At 39.8% G+C, this 18,050-nt stretch overlaps 2 protein-coding genes across 2 annotated transcripts; one reads left to right on the top strand and one right to left on the bottom strand.

Moving 5' to 3' along the window:
- Positions 1-415: 415 nt before the first annotated feature.
- On the bottom strand, positions 416-3,567 carry LOC137296091 (U6 snRNA-associated Sm-like protein LSm3). The gene is made up of 4 exons (XM_067827759.1): positions 3,534-3,567; positions 3,199-3,309; positions 1,141-1,236; positions 416-715 (listed from the first exon to the last, which is right to left on the bottom strand). The coding sequence occupies exons 1-4, from the start codon at positions 3,552-3,554 to the stop codon at positions 632-634; spliced, it is 312 nt and encodes a 103-aa protein (XP_067683860.1). The 5' UTR covers positions 3,555-3,567; the 3' UTR covers positions 416-631.
- Positions 3,568-3,740: 173 nt separating this feature from the next.
- LOC137295817 (transmembrane protein 209-like) lies at positions 3,741-17,011 on the top strand. Its single transcript, XM_067827370.1, has 15 exons — positions 3,741-4,113; positions 6,260-6,318; positions 6,445-6,585; positions 6,758-7,008; positions 9,101-9,206; positions 9,699-9,785; positions 9,988-10,160; positions 10,518-10,580; positions 11,160-11,256; positions 11,581-11,706; positions 12,163-12,254; positions 13,523-13,637; positions 14,317-14,414; positions 14,525-14,598; positions 15,402-17,011. Exons 1-15 carry the CDS (start codon positions 3,977-3,979, stop codon positions 15,451-15,453), a joined length of 1,671 nt encoding a protein of 556 aa, XP_067683471.1. The 5' UTR covers positions 3,741-3,976; the 3' UTR covers positions 15,454-17,011.
- Positions 17,012-18,050: the final 1,039 nt, after the last annotated feature.

Raw genomic sequence — 18,050 nt, 5'->3', positions numbered from 1 at the left:
GATAGAATCTCTACATTCCATAGGCAAGCGTATTTCGTTATTACGCATTTTTGGGTTCAGGTGGTCAGGATCGCTGATCTGGCTGACATGTATCATCGTATCCCAATTGCGTACATTGATGCTCATGTTGTTGACTGGACTGTCTGGTCCAGACTCAATTATTAACAGGCTGCTGCCATATAGCTGGAATATTAAACTCACTTGCATCATATTCTATGTAAAGGGGTGCAGCTGAAATGACACAGGCCCAAACCTGGGAGTCAAATGTTCAGTTGACAACGCTAATCCTGCTGTGTTCCTGATTTGCCTAAGGGATGCAACTCTGCACAGCAAATTAATCTGCCTCAGATAATTCAGCCAGCTGTGCCCCCATCCCCCATCCCAAACAAAAATATAAAACAATCCACTCATCAAGTACAAAGGCATTGTTTTATTCATCATGAACATAAACAACATGATGGTCATACAATGAGAATTTGAGTCCAAACGTATGTCCAACATCAGCATCTTGACATTAGCTGATAATTCCTTTGGACATGAAGGATTCGGATGAGGCTGCACTCTGTCTTCACAGGTTAGTCACAGTGTTTTTAAAATGATTGATGATGGGAATCGGATGAAGATCTGGAACTCATGTCCCTGTCCTCATGGGTGGGGAGACAAGAATGACGCCATCTCCACGTACAAACAGCATGGGGATGTTCCTCTTTGTTGACTGGAATATAAACAGATCATTATCAATACTCTTCAGAATATGTCTGCAGAGTTATTTAACACTGTTTGGACAACCACTTTCTTAGCACTCAACCAGTCTTTGACTCAGACTATGACTTGTGACATACAGGCTAATAACGAGAGCAGCACATGCCAAGAATTTGTCACAATATGTTAGTCAAACTGATGCGTAAATAATTTTAGTTGGGTTTCTCATTGAGATGTGGGTCTTTACTTCTTTGAAGATAACAAATATCCTTTAGTTTTACACTCTCATTATTAAGCCCTGGAACCCCCAACGGTGTCATTCCATTCTGACAGTACTACAAGATCTTTTGATTCAGTATTTTGAGGAAAGTGGAGGATAGTCTTCCAAAAAAGATGTTTCAGTTAATCCTGTGTTAACACTGTTAACAACGTTTATACCTTGTAGATTTCTTCATATGTTTCTTCATCAATTTCAACAGTTGTGACTGTTTCTTCAACCTCTCCCATGATCATATTCAAATGCTGATCATATGCCTGAAAAAACAACATGTCATTCATCGTAACCATGATATTCCAACAAGTCCACAGTTGATGTATTATTCATGTTATTATTTCAGGGAAATAATGTCAAAATAAATCATCTAACATGTTTTGCCAGGCTGAGTGTTAACTTTCCATGGCAATGACAACATGACAACATTACCGTCAAATTACAAATATGAGACTGAAGACTCCTATACCATCGGGATTCGATATATTTCATTTTGCATGTCTCTGTGAAACATAATGCCCAAATTTCAGTAAATACACTCCTTGTATCATGACTATTCAGTTCTATTGATCATTAATAATGTTCTGAATTCATGAAGGGATACGTGCCAATGCCAAGCCCAATATGATTCTTACTGTCCAACCAATATTAGAAGTCCACGAACGACACGTTTGTGAAAGGACAAGGGTGAGCGTGCCATGAACTGATCCACTACCGACTCAAAGGGGGAACAGGTTTGAAAACTTTGGGCACATGATCTTTTTGATCCTTGCAGTAATCACTTTCTACTCAATAGTTCAGAAGCTTCATGTTTCTGCTCGGGCATTTGTACACTACTCTCTTGTAAAGTCTACCCTGAAAAGAGTCGTAAACCCTGCAGGTATTTGAAACTTATCATGTTATACTCTAAATTCGGTAAACAGAGTCAAGTCATTCATTCACAAATATGTGAGGTTGCCTACAATGTCATTTGGTACATGTGTACAATTTCAACAGCACATACAGTGCACTTTAAAAAAACAGGGATGCTACTGGTATATCTGTCAGTACCTTGCACAAAATAAATGACTCAGGTAAATGTGTTCCCGCAATGGGAACCAATAAGTTCACAAGCCAAGGGAAAGTGGATACTCGTACTAGACTCGGAGTCGTACTAAAAGGAATTATGAATTTGATTATTTTGATAAGTGCGCAATTCGCCTGTACATTCAACACTGCAGCACAGTAACCAAGACAATGCCAACACTGACAAGCGTTATGAAAATGGCTGCTGATGATTTGGGATATGCAGGGAGTACAGAAACAATGTGTAATTGTTTGAGAAAAATTGGTTTCAAGTGGTGGAAAACTCATTCAGACAGACAGGTCCTAATGGAGTGAAAAGACATTGTTGCATGGCATTTGAGATATCTCAGAATGGTTCGCCAGTACCATAAAGAAAACCGTCCAATCATGTACATGGATGAAAAATGGGTGCAAGCCCATAACATGTTATCAAAATCTTGGCAAGCTGATGAGGAGGGAGCAGATGGCGTTATTCAGGTACCATCAGTATTAATTGTAGTCCATGTTGGTACATGTGAGGGTTTCATTCCAAATGCTTCATTGATATTTAAAGCTAAGGAAAAGTGCAGCAATTACCATGACAAAATGAATTTCAACAATTTCTCTAAGTGGTTGCAAGAAAAACCTATCCCTAATCTACCCAAAACTCAGTACTCAACACCCCTTGCTATACATTATGAACGGTCCCATGACATATGTTTTATGTGTGAGTGTAATGCTGACAAACATCAGTGACTGAAAGCATGAACAATGATTAAATACATCAAAGAAAGACGGGATAGCAGGAGATTTCTGCAACTGGCAAATCTAGTACTAACACACATAAAAGGTGAACAACATTTATGGACATCATCTTCTTCACTATGAAAAACAACATTTCCTGTATATGTTCCTCATAATAAGGAAGATCACATCCACAACTGTTCACTTTTCATATGCATCTCTTCCAGAATAAACACTGTTCTGCTCTTGTCAAGCTTGGAGACATTCACTGGGACCTATATCACCCTTTCCAAATGCAAGAGGTTTACACTAAGTACCCAACATCTTTATTTATTTACTATACCTCTTCGGCTAGATTGGTACAATACACATTATTAGACGTAATTAATCCATGAGACCTTAATGTGACTTTCATAGTTTCAAGCAACATTTCTCACATGCAATCTGCCTCGCAACTCTCTGTCATTTCTCATCTTCACATAAATACGCTCATCTAGACTGAGTCGAATGAGATCCAGCGGTTCTTCGACTGTCTGGGCCGGTACTTGCTGAAAAAATCGAAAAATGAACTTAACATATATTTATATCAACATCCATGAATTTGACATGTTGAAGTTCCAATTCTACGAATTCTTTGTAAACCATAACATAAAGAGACAGTTGTCGGAGTCCAAAACAATAACATGAGCCAACAATGCAATGTCACTTCATAACGAAAGACAGTTCAACATTTGTCAACATAGTTAACCGGCTAATTTTCAGAAAAGCACACCTGCTCCTGGTCGTCCGCCATTTTAGCAAATCTACCAGTATGCAGTTTCGTATGTTGAAGCGGCAGGTTTACCAAATATATTAACTCTTTAATCGGTAGGAAATGTTTAGATACAACTGTCTATTAGAAATGTCCTAGATTTTATATCATTAATGAAACCATTCTGGCATATTTTCATAATTTCTAAACATCCGAATCTGTGTCTTGCCTTTTAGCTTTGCCCAACAAACTCCTAACACCGAATTCTAGTTGTCGCCAAATTGCTGTTATTTCAATGGACTGACACAACAATGTATTGAGCTTGTCCAACCGCGAACTCGTGTTTTCGTAAAGTTGCCCACGAATTTGGATGACTGGTGCTGGATTAATAAGAGTTATCGTGATGTTGGATTACAAACTTTAACTGTTTTAAATAATAAGTGACCTTTAGTATATTTTACAAGATGGCGCGGCTTGCTCCAGGAAGCAGTCCAGTTGTTGAGAAGACATTCAGAAAACGTCATGGGAAGGTTGTTGCAAGAAAGGCAATCTCATCAGCTGTCTTTATTCTTGTGATTATCATGCTGCTCTTCATTGACATGTAAGATTTGACAACTGCTCAAAACTGAAATTGAAAATAATAGATTAAAGTGCAACTGAAAAGTTAACTGACTTCATCATGTTCATGTTAAAACTCATCCTTATCATATGAGGAATACATATTCAGGTGATTATGATTTGACTAGACTGATTATGATTTGACTAGACTGATTATGATTTGACTAGACTGATTATGATTTGACTAGACTGAAATTTGAAGGTGATACAAGTGGAATTCTTCCTGAACCAAAGTGTTTGGGACTGCCATTTAACATGTTTAACCTCCTGCACCTGTTCCACAGACAAGTAAAAAGGAAACTGCCATTTTAAATGAAATTTTGTAAACTGGTATTCAGCTTAAAGGGGCACTGATGCGGAGCGAATAATGTTTCTCACCAACGGTCTAATTACGAATCCAAGCACCAAACTGGTCAGCATCCGCTCCCTTGACCGTGACGTACAAAGGGACTGGGCTCCTGTCCATATTAGCAGAATTTCTTCACCCTAAAAACTGAGGAGGCTGAATGCCCATCACATGCTGTTATTTCAAAATATCCATGGTATTCCTTATTTGATTGTAACAAAATATCCCAGCAGTATTTTTTTTTTTCTGATGCCTGGATGGTACAGTGACTGATCCAATTTGATCCTATTTCTGTGTTTTTTACCTTGACATTTAATCATGTCATGTGAAAATATGATGTCTACATACACATAGCAAACCATTTGTTTCATATGAGTCCGAAAGATTGCAAAGCTTTATATTTAGACAGTTTTGAGGGTTGGCCCAGCTGTCATAGCAAACATCATATGTAAACTTTGGTAGCTACGACTCTGGTTTATTATCTATGATAATAAAAAGCACACAGTTGATTTATCTGAATTCGTAAACTAATAACGACGACTTTGCTATTGGTAGAGAAAACTTTTCTTTCGTGAGAAAAACTGATTATACCCATTTACCCAGGTACACAGCAAATACCTATGTACATTTCTTATGTAACAACCAAGTTCCACTGGTATCCTCAAAACAGTTTCGGTCCAAAAGTGTTTTCAGGCTGCATGCGACACAGAGATTACATCTTCCTTGCTGTAACTCGCATTTGATTGTCAAACCTACACGTGTTATTTGTCATTTACTTGATGGTCAGTTAATGAATTTATAATGGGTATAAATAGCGGTAACACCACTAAAATTACTCAACATAGGTTCCCATTTGGCGTTTCTCCTGTCTTTAGTAAATACTCAACATTATAAATTAAGGACTGAAGTGGCAAATGTATTGCTTGTTATGTAATATGTGCATGTAAGTGATGCAGGTGTGAGATTATGTATACATGTTACCAGTGTGAAAATTTCTCAAACGATGTGTCAACTTTTTCTCATATTAGACTGTTGAAAGACATAAGACATAGAGCAGGATTATTTACCAGCTGCAGATGAATGGATTATCGTTCTTTTATGTGGATATTGTTGGATACATTCCTGGACGAGTTTATAGCCTGACATTGTTGCTATAACTTTCGTCTGTCTTAAATTTAATATTTGCATTTTTAAAAAATGTATTTCTTGTAGCATTCAGCAGAATCTGTATTACGGAAAACATGCACTAGGTCACGAATAGGGTGTGTGTGAAATATGATTCAGGTTGGCAATCTGTACAATGTTTAGATATTAACATCATCTTAAAAATTCACTGTAAGTATAAGCAGACCGTGTGGTTTTTTTTATTAACTTTCAAAATTTACACAAATGTGACAAGGAACTAATTAGGTTTATAAGATAAAATCTAAAGACCTACACTGACTTCGTTATTTTTTAGTCCTAACAGTATTTTTAATATCACTGGCAGATGAGTAAACTTCAAGGTGTTTGATTTGTTTTCATAATATCGAAGTAAAATGACTTCGTCTTTGTTGATCAGTTTACACCTAAATTATCAGTTGCGCATATGGGAGGCGCAGCAGACATCATGAACCAGTGACGAATTCTGGGATATCATCCGGGTACTCACGGGAGAAAAACAGTAATGAAAGAAACCACCAGTCCACGGAAATTGCTCGGCATCAGTACCCCTTTAAGGATTCACTCAGTGTAACCATGGTTACTGACACACTATGATATCTGCCAAAATTTGTGTTTGAAGGTCCTACAGCACCATTAGCAGTTATTTTGGAGTGGCCCATCCTGCACTGTGGTATTTAGGTAAGTCCATGAACACTGTACTTTTCCAAATGTGGCTCAGGGCACAGAAGAAATATTTCAGCCAACTAGATAGATTATTTTGAGCCATGAAATCTGATGAAGTTTGTAAATTTTGAATTTTTTCAGAGTGTGGAGGTGTGATCTTCTGGTTGTTCAGACTGGTTCCAAGTATTGTTTATCTGGTGTCCTACACAAGGGATTATTTCTTTGGAGATGTTGTGGAGCTAACAGAAGAGCAAGCTAGACTACTTCGAGTTCAGAAAAATGGTACGGTATTTGATATTTGCCATAGTCATCACAGTCATAAAAAAATCTAAGGTGTAAGATATGACAATAGTGAAACTGCTACTAATTTGAGACCAACAACTAATCATCATATATTTAAATGTCACTGAAAAACGTTAACTAACCATGCAAATGTCTCCTCATAAATTTCCAGAGCGAGGTTTCAAGGTATCACCACGGAAACCTGTAGGTGACCAGTCAGCACAGAGTAGCTTCATCTTCTCGGCAAGCACTCCTGTGTCACAAACAAGTTTTACCAGTGATGGATCCCGTCACAGCCCATCATCTTACCTATCACAGTCTCCATATGGGGCATCGTTCATGTTCTCACAGCACAGTCCTCCAGGCTATCAATCGATGTCATCATCAACACTTTCTCCATCACACTCACAGTCATTTGAAAGGGTAGGTTACGCATTTTGTATCTCTGTTTTCAAAACCAAACAACTGACATACGGTCTTGATATAAAAATATTTCTTTCAGTCTCTAGTAGTAGTTATGCTGTACTCTAACTGTGTTTTAAAACGCCATGAGGCTTGAGATACAGGGATTTGTGAACATCACGTCTTTAGTTTTCCTAGACCCATGAAGGTCCGGGGTAGAATAGATCTTCAGCAACCCATGCTTGTCATAAAAGGCGATTATGCTTGTCGTAACAGGCAACGAAAGGGATCAGGTGGTCAGCCTCGCTGGCTTGGTAAACACATGTCATCTGTTCCCAGTTGCGCAGATCGATGGTCATGTTGTTGATCACTGGATTGTCTGGTCCAGACTCGATTATTTACAGACCACCGCCATAAGCTGGAATATTGCTGAGTGCGGTGTAAAACTAAACTCACTCATTTAGTTTTCCGACATTCCTTGTCCAGTGGGGCTTCTTCATTAGAATAGGTCCCCAACAACCTATGTTAGATGTAATGGCAGTGTTCATGAATAGAGTTGGACACACAAATCACGCAGATTCGTTGAAGGTCCCATGGAAGTCTACAACCCACCAGCCCCAGTGACTGACTGTATATTTCACAATAACTTTGACTGACGTTTTTGCACATATTTGCTGTTTATGAATTTTACGCTTTTTAATAATTGTAAGAAATGTTAAATCTGAAATGTGTGTATTCTCTGGGTCATGTGAATTTTCTGTGGATCAGACTGACATCTCAGCATTACAGGAACCAGTGTCCTGTCACCTTGAAATGCCATTCATGAACACTGTTAAATGGGAAACAAATTGATAGCATGGCGGGGTTCCTCCTAGACATTTATGTTTGGATTTCAGGTTGACTCTCCAAGGATATTTTTGAGTCAAAATCCAGATTTGGGGGTCTAAGCGTCTAAGCCTGAATTCTAAAGATATATCATGTGTACTTTCAAATCTGTTTGAAATCAGAAATCAGTTTAGTTAAATTTAGTACCTATAGCACTGTGGTTTTGATTTCTTATGAAATTCACATCAGTCTGAAGTTTATCTTCATACCACTTATCTCATTAGTAAGATTGGAACAGAAATGTAATTATATTCAGTAACAAGATGACTTACAGAGAGACTAACCATTATGATTTTGGTTACCATTCTATGTCTAAAATTTTGTTTGTAGTGTGACACTTTTGATTCCCCAAATTTCAAATTGTGTCATTTCTTCATGACTTTTTTTCATAAATTATTATGGAGAGCAAGTTGTTAAAGCACTGGTCATATAAAGCAGATACTTTTTCTACATGAGTATGTATGTCTCATGTTTTCAATATAAGAGTACAGGAAAAAGTTAAGAGTACAATGGAATTTAATGGCGTGTAAATAATCATGTGTTTCATTTCATATATGCACCACAACATTGCTATTCTTGTGTAAACAGGTCAATAAACAATAAAGCAATAGTTTTTGAGATAAATACACCTGTAAATGATTCTAAGACCATACACCGGTGCTGTAGTGCGTATCTGCTACGTTTTCTTATTGTTTTCCTACCGTATCGAGCATACTTCTTTTCCGTATATACACCAACACTGCCCTTATATGGAGCCCTGGTAGTATTACACTTTTGATCCCCCAAATTATACATTGTGTCAATTTGAACTTTTTATTCATAAGTTATCATGGAGAGCAAATCGTTAAAGCACTGGTGACAAAAAGCATTTTACAGTGAGACAATACCAGCTAATGAGAGCCAAGCTTTTAATTCACTTTGTTAAAATATCCATTACTTAATAGGCACTTGTCGTTTTATCCGTTGCATCTCTAGGGGTGCAGAGAGACAACTAGTTGCATGTACACTAATATTGCTTTAGGACTCATTGACTTTCTGTTGATCAGTGTAACATGATAAGTCTACAACTTCAGCCATTTGTTTCATATACACATCTAAACCTTACAGAAATGCTAGAATGCTTTGTGAAATAGTACTTTTTTTTCAAATGCAGTTTGACTATTCTGATTACTCCACTAATGCAACTAGTGTTATCACATCTGCTGCTGATTACCGCTTCTCATTTAAGAGTGCAAACCTGAGTTCTGCCAACAACTCTTCAAGCAGGTTCGATGTCAGTGACCATAGTGGGCTGAGGTCCAGACACAACGCCACCTATACCAAACTCTCACCAGGTTTGTCTTTTGCAACTTTGAATTCTGATTTTGTTACCATGACCATCAGTGGTCATCTCTGGTGGCATTACGTGAGGGTTAACATTGTTTTCTGCGGAAGACCATGCTTCCCCGCGCCAACATATTTCTTGAATATTCCTAAAAGCTGCATAGAACTAAACTCAAACACTTTAAGTGCCTATCAAAGCTAGTTTTAATTGATGCATTATAATCGGCTTGTGGTACAGCATTGTATTTTCTTTTTTTGTAGGTTTATTCTAAATGTTTACCTCATTAAACATGTTATGAATGCTTCAAAAGTAAAATGATAGTTAGTAATCTAATGCAAGGATTAAGGAATGATTACAAGTTATTTTTTAACCTTTTAGGATTCCTAATAGACATGTAAACAATTGTCCATGTTAGCAAATACTAAGCATGACAGATCAACATAGATCTGTAGTACCTTATGTGTCACAATCTGGTGATTGAGGGATTTCTGTTTCAACTCAGCTTCTACGTATGATGCCATCTCAGATATGCCCACCTTGGCTCGTTATCTGAAAGAGCAGGAAGAGAAGGAGAGAAGAAGCTTGCAAGGTATGCTGGGAAGGCTGGACATTGTATGTGTGGTAACAAGTTATTTATCTGGAATTACAAGCTTGACATCATTTTTTGTGATGGAGAGCCATAATCCTATGGATGTGTATTCACTTACTAAATAGTAAACGGAAAAGTACACTGTATAACTTTAGATTTTAAGCTGTTAGTTGTTGATTGAATTAAATGTTTTACATGATAGCCTCCCCTGATACCAGTAGTCAAGGAGCCTCATTCTGGAGTTTTGGATCCAGTCCAATGGATCATGTGAATGTACTGAGAAAGTACCAGTATCAGGTGGCCACCCGGTCGCCCCAGTCACCTACAGCTAAAGCCAGCAGCAGTGATCAGTCTGTGTCATCAGGCGTGGAGGAGGTATGTTCCAGATGAGTGTCATTGTATAGTGTGTAGGTCAGAAATCCACTTGGTCCATTCTGTTCAGCATTGATGCACACTAGACATGTCTATGTCATTGCTTTTAGTGAATGTGTTTCCTTATCACAATGCAGTGTTTCCTTATTGTGATACTGTTTCCTTTTTGTGATACTGAGTTTCCTTGTCATGATGCAGTGTTTCCTTGTTGTGATGCAGTGTTTCCTTATGATGTAGTGTTGTATGAACTCACTCAGTGATTGTCATGCAGTGTTTCCTTATAGTGACACCGTTTCCTTGTTGCCAATTCCTTTTTCTTGTAGCGATGCGTAGTTCTGTATGATGCTTTTGCGTTTCCAGGTTTGGAGTAATTTTGGTGTGACTGAAGACAACTTGTATTTATGGACAGAGAGACTCCGAAAAGTATGTTATTCATTCCCCCTTGATTCTAAGTTTTGTCACAATTCATAGCCTAGTTCCACCATACTTTGTTCTACATTTCACCAGTCAACCATGATTCATCATTAATGGAGATTTAATCAGTTATCGCATAATTTCCATTTGTTTTGACAGCAGAATGAAACCTTTCAAGGTATCTCATCAAATTAAAACAAGATGCTCCATTTATTGTGACAAATCCAGGGGCCTTATTCTCGAAACATTCGTAGCTGTAAGAATTCCTAACTTCGATCGTAGCCAATGTTTTGAGAATGGGCTTGAGAAGTTCGATTTTAGGGTTACGAACGTTTGGAGAAAAGCTAGATAGGTTACTGAAACCGTGTAGTCATGGGTATGACGCCAGAGTTTTCTCTGAATGTACATCATTATCATTGTAGCAAAGTGGGACACAATTTTCTATCCCTGTTTGGCTCCAGAGGGTTCACTGGACTAGATAACAGGCAGACAACATGACATCCTTTCTAAAGGAACCTGAGACACTAACCACCCACATTTTGTGGACTAATGTAATTCTCATCTACCGTGTTGGTGATCTTGTTTCAGTGGCTCAGTCTCACCTTGATAATCAAGCTGGCGAATGAACTAGAGAAAGTGAACAATACGCTGAGGAGCATCGGCTGTGAGGATTTGCAGGCAGGAGGTAGATGCTTGATGTAGATGTTATAGCATGAATGTGTATATGAGCATACAAATACATTATAACAAGGGTGGAGCATGAAGATGTGTGTGTTATAACATGAACAGGTATATAGATACAGATAATATGACATACCTGAGGTATACAGATTATGATCAACTGTAAAAATTTTAGGACTACCTGATTCTTTGATATTACTATTGATTATATCATGCCATGCCTTAACAATACAACCCAAGAAAAAGTCAGTGGATTGAAGGTGAACTGATCGTGAATTTCTCATTCATGGATTTTTTCATTCACTCTGTCGCTTCATCTATCCTGCAGATGTTAGTGTATCTACGTTAAAACAGCTGGCTTTGACGAAAGGAAATTTTGTACCCTCTCTAAACGCTATCATACCCTACTTGGATGTGTCGTCGAACCAGGAGTACGTTGTCAAGCGTATACGAGGTATGAATGTTGTCAACTACCACCACTTGGGATACCCACTTTGAATTGGTTCCTGGCACCCCATGTTGTTTCCAAGGCCTGTTTGATGGCATGTCACCATCCTCTGACTGGCTAGTAGACTGCTTCAGTTTGATCTCCTTGATTGGCACATGTCATCGGTTCCCAATTGTGCAGGTCAATGCTCATGCTGTTGATCACTGGATTGTCTGGTCTAGATTCTATTATTTACAGACCTCCGCCATATAGCTGGAATATTGCTGAGTGGGGTGCAAAACTAAACTTGCTCACTCAGAGTTTAGTTCCAAGTAACCTGTACTGGTCCGAACTTGATTATTTACAGCCATATCTTTAGCTGTTGCATACTGCTGAATGTGCAAACAAAAAGTGTAAATCTCTATGTAGCTGTATGTTGTAGCTTTCTGTGCTAGTTTTCATGTGCATGTATTTATATTTCAGACCTGGCTACAGGTGCTATGTCCGCCTTTGCATGGAACAGTGGAGGTAGTTATGGCAAACCATGGGGGGAGCATCTACCCACAGACTCGGTGGTAAGGCCATGCATTTTATACTGCTTTTTGGTATTGGCCGTCATGGGCAGACCCAGAGGTGGTTGCTGGGGTGCACATCCCACTTTTTGGTATTGGCCGTCATGGGCAGACCCAGAGGTGGTTGCTGGGGTACACATCCCACTTTTGGTATTGGCCGTCATGGGCAGACCCAGAGGTGGTTGCTGGGGTGCACATCCCACTTTTTGGTATTGGCCGTCATGGGCAGACCCAGAGGATGGTTGCTGGGGTGCACATCCCACTTTTTGGTATTGGCCGTCATGGGCAGACCCAGAGGTGGTTGCTGGGGTGCACATCCCACTTTTTGGTATTGGCCGTCATGGGCAAACCCAGAGGTGGTTGCTGGGGTGCACATCCCACTTTTTGGTATTGGCCGTCATGGGCAGACCCAGAGGTGGTTTCTGGGGTGCACATCCCACTTTTTGGTATTGGCCGTCATGGGCAGACCCAGAGGTGGTTGCTGGGGTGCACATCCCACTTTTTGGTATTGGCCGTCATGGGCAGACCCAGAGGTGGTTGCTGGGGTGCACATCCCACTTTTGGTATTGGCCATCATGGGCAGACCCAGAGGTGGTTGCTGGGGTGCACATCCCACTTTTTGGTATTGGCCGTCATGGGCAGACCCAGAGGTGGTTGCTGGGGTGCACATCCCACTTTTTGGTATTGGCCGTCATGGGCAGACCCAGAGGTGGTTTCTGGGGTGCACATCCCACTTTTTGGTATTGGCCGTCATGGGCAGACCCAGAGGTGGTTGCTGGGGTGCACATCCCACTTTTGTCCTGAAAGGTTATCATATGATGCATGATAATGGGTAAAAATGAGTGTACACCCCCGTTTTTCAAAAAGCTGGAACAGTCCCAGGTCATTTTTTTTTTGAAATTTTGCTTGTCAATTTTCTCTTTCTCCTATGTTCTTACTGTGCAGGAAATTACCAATAGGCATGGTTACTCATTGTTGTAAGAAATGATAATGAGGAGGGTGTTGCAGTTTCACTGGTTTATGCTATAATGATAGCCATTGTGCCTACATACCATGCTCATGGCGTCAGCCACATTTGCCAAGTCCAGTCCTCCATGGTAGGGATGGGGTATTGTTGATATCAGCTTTGAATACTATGTCTTTGAATACTTTGTAGCAAATGGGAGTTGACCTGTGGTGAGTCTGGGGTGGAATGCATCAGTTTATGTAAGTTGTTAAAGCCAAACAGCTACATGAAGAGGTTTCATGTCTCTTTCCCCAAATGGTTGCAGCTGCTGATGCATCTACTGTGTACCTACCTGGACTCCCTGTTGCCCACACAGCCCAGATACCCAGACGGCAAGACGTTCACCTCCCAGCATTTTGTGAAGACTCCAGATCAGCCTGGTGAGTTAGGTGGTTGCTAGTCCAGTATCAGGGAATGGACTGTAGCCGGTATGTAGTTTTGGTAAAACTACTGAAAGTGGGTGGTTCATACCCCCATACATGGAGAACAGTAGTTAAGTGGCAAAGCGTCTACCTGTCACGCTGAAGGGCCAGGTTCAATCCCCAGTGAAGGCAGCTAGGTACTGGTCCCGAGGTGGACACATATGCATAGTACTAACTAGTACACTTGGACAGGATACTTAGATCCACATTGGCACAATTCCCCTAGCTGTAAAATGTGATGGCAGTGTGTTTAGTTCATTGTGCCTGGTGGGCAGAATTGCTGTATGGTCCCCAGGGAGTTGAAAAAGTATCAGAAAATATGATAGTGTCATATGACCAAGGATAGTAATGCACCTAGCACTGTGAGCTGGCAATGTGCCTTGAGTGCAATATAAGCGGACTGTTTCTATACATAATGTCAAAAGATGTTACGAGATGATAATTGCTGTTACTTGACGTGACGCTTTGTGATGATACAAGGATTGGTTGGCGTGCAGTCACCTTCCTGTATTTGTGGGGCTGTCCATGTTTCTGTAGCATGAGATTTTGGATAAGTACAAGCAGACACACTATCATCCCTACTGTAGAGATGACAATTATGATTGCATTGATGAGGCAGTTGCTTGTTTCCCATCAGACCAGGGCAAAAAGGATGCAATGTACATCTACCAGGTCTCCATCAGCCCTCCACACTTCCAGGTGATCATCGGAGACGAGACCTTCAACCTACCCAAGGTATGTCCAGCCTGCCATTGAGGCGACAGCTTGCTTCATGATATTAATAAATATCAAGTCTCTTTGAACATAAAGCATTAGCTTGTGTGTGATCTTGTTGTTTGTTCCAGGGCAGGAACAACATGTTCCAGGCTATTCTGCTGTTCTTCTTCTACATCAAAATGAAGAGAGGCGGGATGCTGGGGTGAGTAGAAGGGACATTACACAGTAGTCTTGGATCCGATTGGATGGTTCATATAAAAATGTTGCTGTGTTACTTCTGATCGAGTTGTCTGTGTTTATGCATTGGTAAGTTCCTTGGCAGGCAAGATCTGCTGATTGTTGGTTCAAATCACCTGTTTGCCATTTTGATGATCTTTAGTTATCACCAGGGGCAGAGGGGTGGCCTAGTGGTTAAGGCTTGAGGTGTTCACTTGTCACTACAAAGACCAGAGTTCAATTCCCCTCATAGGTACCATGTGTGGAATATATTTCTAGTGTCCCCCACCATGATATTGCTGGAATATTGCTTGAAAAGCAGTGTAATGAGTAAGCAAGTTTAGTTTTACACCGCACTCAGCAATATTCCAGCTAAACAAAAAATGGCAGCAGTCTGTAAGTTGAGTCTGGACCAGACTTCCAGTGATCAACAGCATGAGCATTGATCTGCACAATTGGGAACCGATCCCACCTCTTATCACCAACATAGTCATTTTAATGGCAGCATGGGTTGCTGAAGACCTATTCTACCCCATACCTTCACAGTTAAAAAATATGTCTGAGATTTGCATTACTTCAGGCCATTCTCCCACATTAAGCTGTCACTTCATATGACAGGCTTTAAACTCCAGTGTTGTAAACCCATAGGACCAGCAATTTTACTCCGTGCTTATGATAATATGTGATACGACTGAAATCCAGTTCAGTATACCCTTCGTCCCGCCCCCACTGATATTTTGAAAATTGACTGTGCAGTTATTTATAAGATGTGTTGTATTTTTTTTTCAGGAGAGTGAACATTGGTATGTCTGGATTGAACATCATGTGGATCTTCAACTGAGACTCACGACACACAGTGCTATCTCTTGTCTGTGCTAGGTCACACTGCTCTTGGATGGGTGAAGGTTTTGCAATTGCATTTAGATCAGAAACTCAAAGAACTTCTGTCAGTTTTCTGGAGGCACATGTGGTTTGATCAGCTTGAAATCTACAGCGGCAGATTCATGTATCTTTAGGCTTTAGAAGAACAGAATCTGTTGAGGCAGGCACAGTTTTTCATGTGATCATTACGTTTCATGAGTAAATTTGAGAAAGAAGCAGACAGAGTTTTCCAGATATATTTTGGGTTTGATCTCACATAATGCTTCTCCTGGGACTGGAATATACATATGTGCTTTGTTTTATTGTTGCTGAGACCATAGTGCCAATTATGCAGAAAATACAATACAGGTGCTAAAGGTAACATGGCTGTTTCATGAGTTCCCAATACTGTTTAGAAAGTGGTCAATACTTTCACACAAAGTAAAGTGCATATTCTAGTACTGATTTTACTTTCTTCCCAGACGATTTTATATGGAGTGGAAACAGACTGCTTGAGATTAAATATTAATATTTCATTTATCATCTTTTTAGCTATGTTCTATTTTGACCTGCAATTGAACAAAGTTTTTGTGTAAAAAGTGAGATGAACTACAGTAGCAACCACATCATTCCTATTTGGTCCATGTTTGGACTGAAAGGGTTTACTTCTTGTTCTTACTGACTTTGCAGTGCTGAGGAATCGTGTGATGATTGTGTGTAGGAGATGCTACATTCCACCCTATGAAGTTTGTATGACGGCCATTTGTCAGGGAAATATTTCCCTCCTCTCATTTTCTGTGTTGAAAACGACCTTGCCCGAAGATGAATGATTGCTTTGAAGTATGGAAGATATGCACATGTATGAGAAAGCATTGAGAGCATGCATGGACTGCTGATTGAGATAGTTGAGTACACATGGACTTGTAGTGCCTGGCCTTGAGGTGTATACCGTCACTAATGGGGTCTTACCTGTATATAGCAACAGTGTATATCCTGACGCCAGTTACTTGTTTTACAAGCCACTGTGGTTGAGTATCACTATATCCTTGGCATTATTGCTCATATTGATCACTGGATAGTCTGGTCTCATTTGTCTGACTATATCCTAATACTATCTTCAACCACAGACATTCTCTTGAGATCACCCTATGTTTAGAGACAATGAGTGTATATGGTGCTACCATCAGCTCTATTGATGACTGGTCCAGGTGAACCAATGCCTCTTCTATCAGTTATCAGTGGGCATGTTAATGAATGTGGTGATGTATAATACATTTTATACATTTTTCAAGGCTTATAAGAATGGTTGTTTGATTGGGGTGACAGTTTGGGATTAAAACTATAAATATTTTGTAAATCTGTAAATAAAAAAAAAATCATCCCTTTTATTGATGAGTTTGGACCTTCATAATTACACCTGCCTGTTGTCAAGAAGTAATTCATGAATGTCATTCACTGTAAATGAACATTGTCATTGTGAAGATAGTAAATGAAATGTGTGTGAGTTATGAGGTCATCAATAAATGTTGGTAATGTGGCTCTTTGTATTGTTTTCACTGATATGACTTCTAACATGGACTGTGGGCTGATTACCAGATTGCCTCTATGTGTTGTGTTCTGCATGCCACATGGAGGTACAACACACCTGTGTAAACAGGCTTGGAAAATGGAAGAGAGTAACATTAGAACATTCATGTGACACAGCCATTAGTATGTGCCAGTCAATGAATCACCATCATGACTCCACCGACATATACTCTACATATACTACTAAATTAATAAGGGGACACATGAAAGTACAGGTTTCCTTTATTAATTTACAGAATTCCACCCATAGTGCATTACACCCCTTGTGAAGAAACCTGGGAAAGATTAAAGGAACCCCTTGTTCTTCCATGTTTTCCCTTGGAAATGATATGGTATGGTATATTTTAGAGTCCACTTTCTCAATAAACTACATGTTATAGTACTTACGGGATAAACTAGCCGTGTGAAACCTGCATCTATCAGCAGTCATGTAGTTATGTAACTGAAAGACAGTTTAGAGCAATGTCGAACCCAGACTAGTTCACTCACCCGAATTTTGAAATATTATTGCTTGTCAGGGGGCATAACCGAGATGTTAATGTCAAGTGTACGTCCAAATCGTACATTTAATATATCGGACGCACACCACGTGTTAGCAAAGTTAATCGTCCCAAGAATGGACATTTTTGCTGTGTTGGTGATATGACCCTGTGCTAGTTTCTATTTTTCTATATTTGAAATGGCATGTTCCTTCAGTCAACCTAATGGTTAAAGCGTTCGCTCGTTACGCCGAAGACCCGGATTCGATTCCCCACACGCGTACAATGTGTGAAGCCCATTTTCTGGTGTCCCCCGCCGTGATATTGCTGGAATATTGCTAAAAAGCGGCGTAAAACTAAACTCACTCACTCACTCCTTCAGTCAGTACCAACCGGTACTTTCAACACTCGTAACAAATAGCCGTTACAACACGAAGGCTAATCAGTCTTAGTTTGCATGTCTCTGAGCAAGAGTATTGGGTCTGTTTTGTGTTTTGTAGCCTGGTGACTG

The sequence above is a fragment of the Haliotis asinina genome, chromosome 9, assembly GCF_037392515.1.
Source record: "Haliotis asinina isolate JCU_RB_2024 chromosome 9, JCU_Hal_asi_v2, whole genome shotgun sequence".
Lineage (NCBI taxonomy): Eukaryota > Metazoa > Mollusca > Gastropoda > Lepetellida > Haliotidae > Haliotis > Haliotis asinina.
The sequence above is the reverse complement of the archived record's forward strand: the minus strand, read 5'-3'. Positions and strand labels throughout refer to the sequence as shown.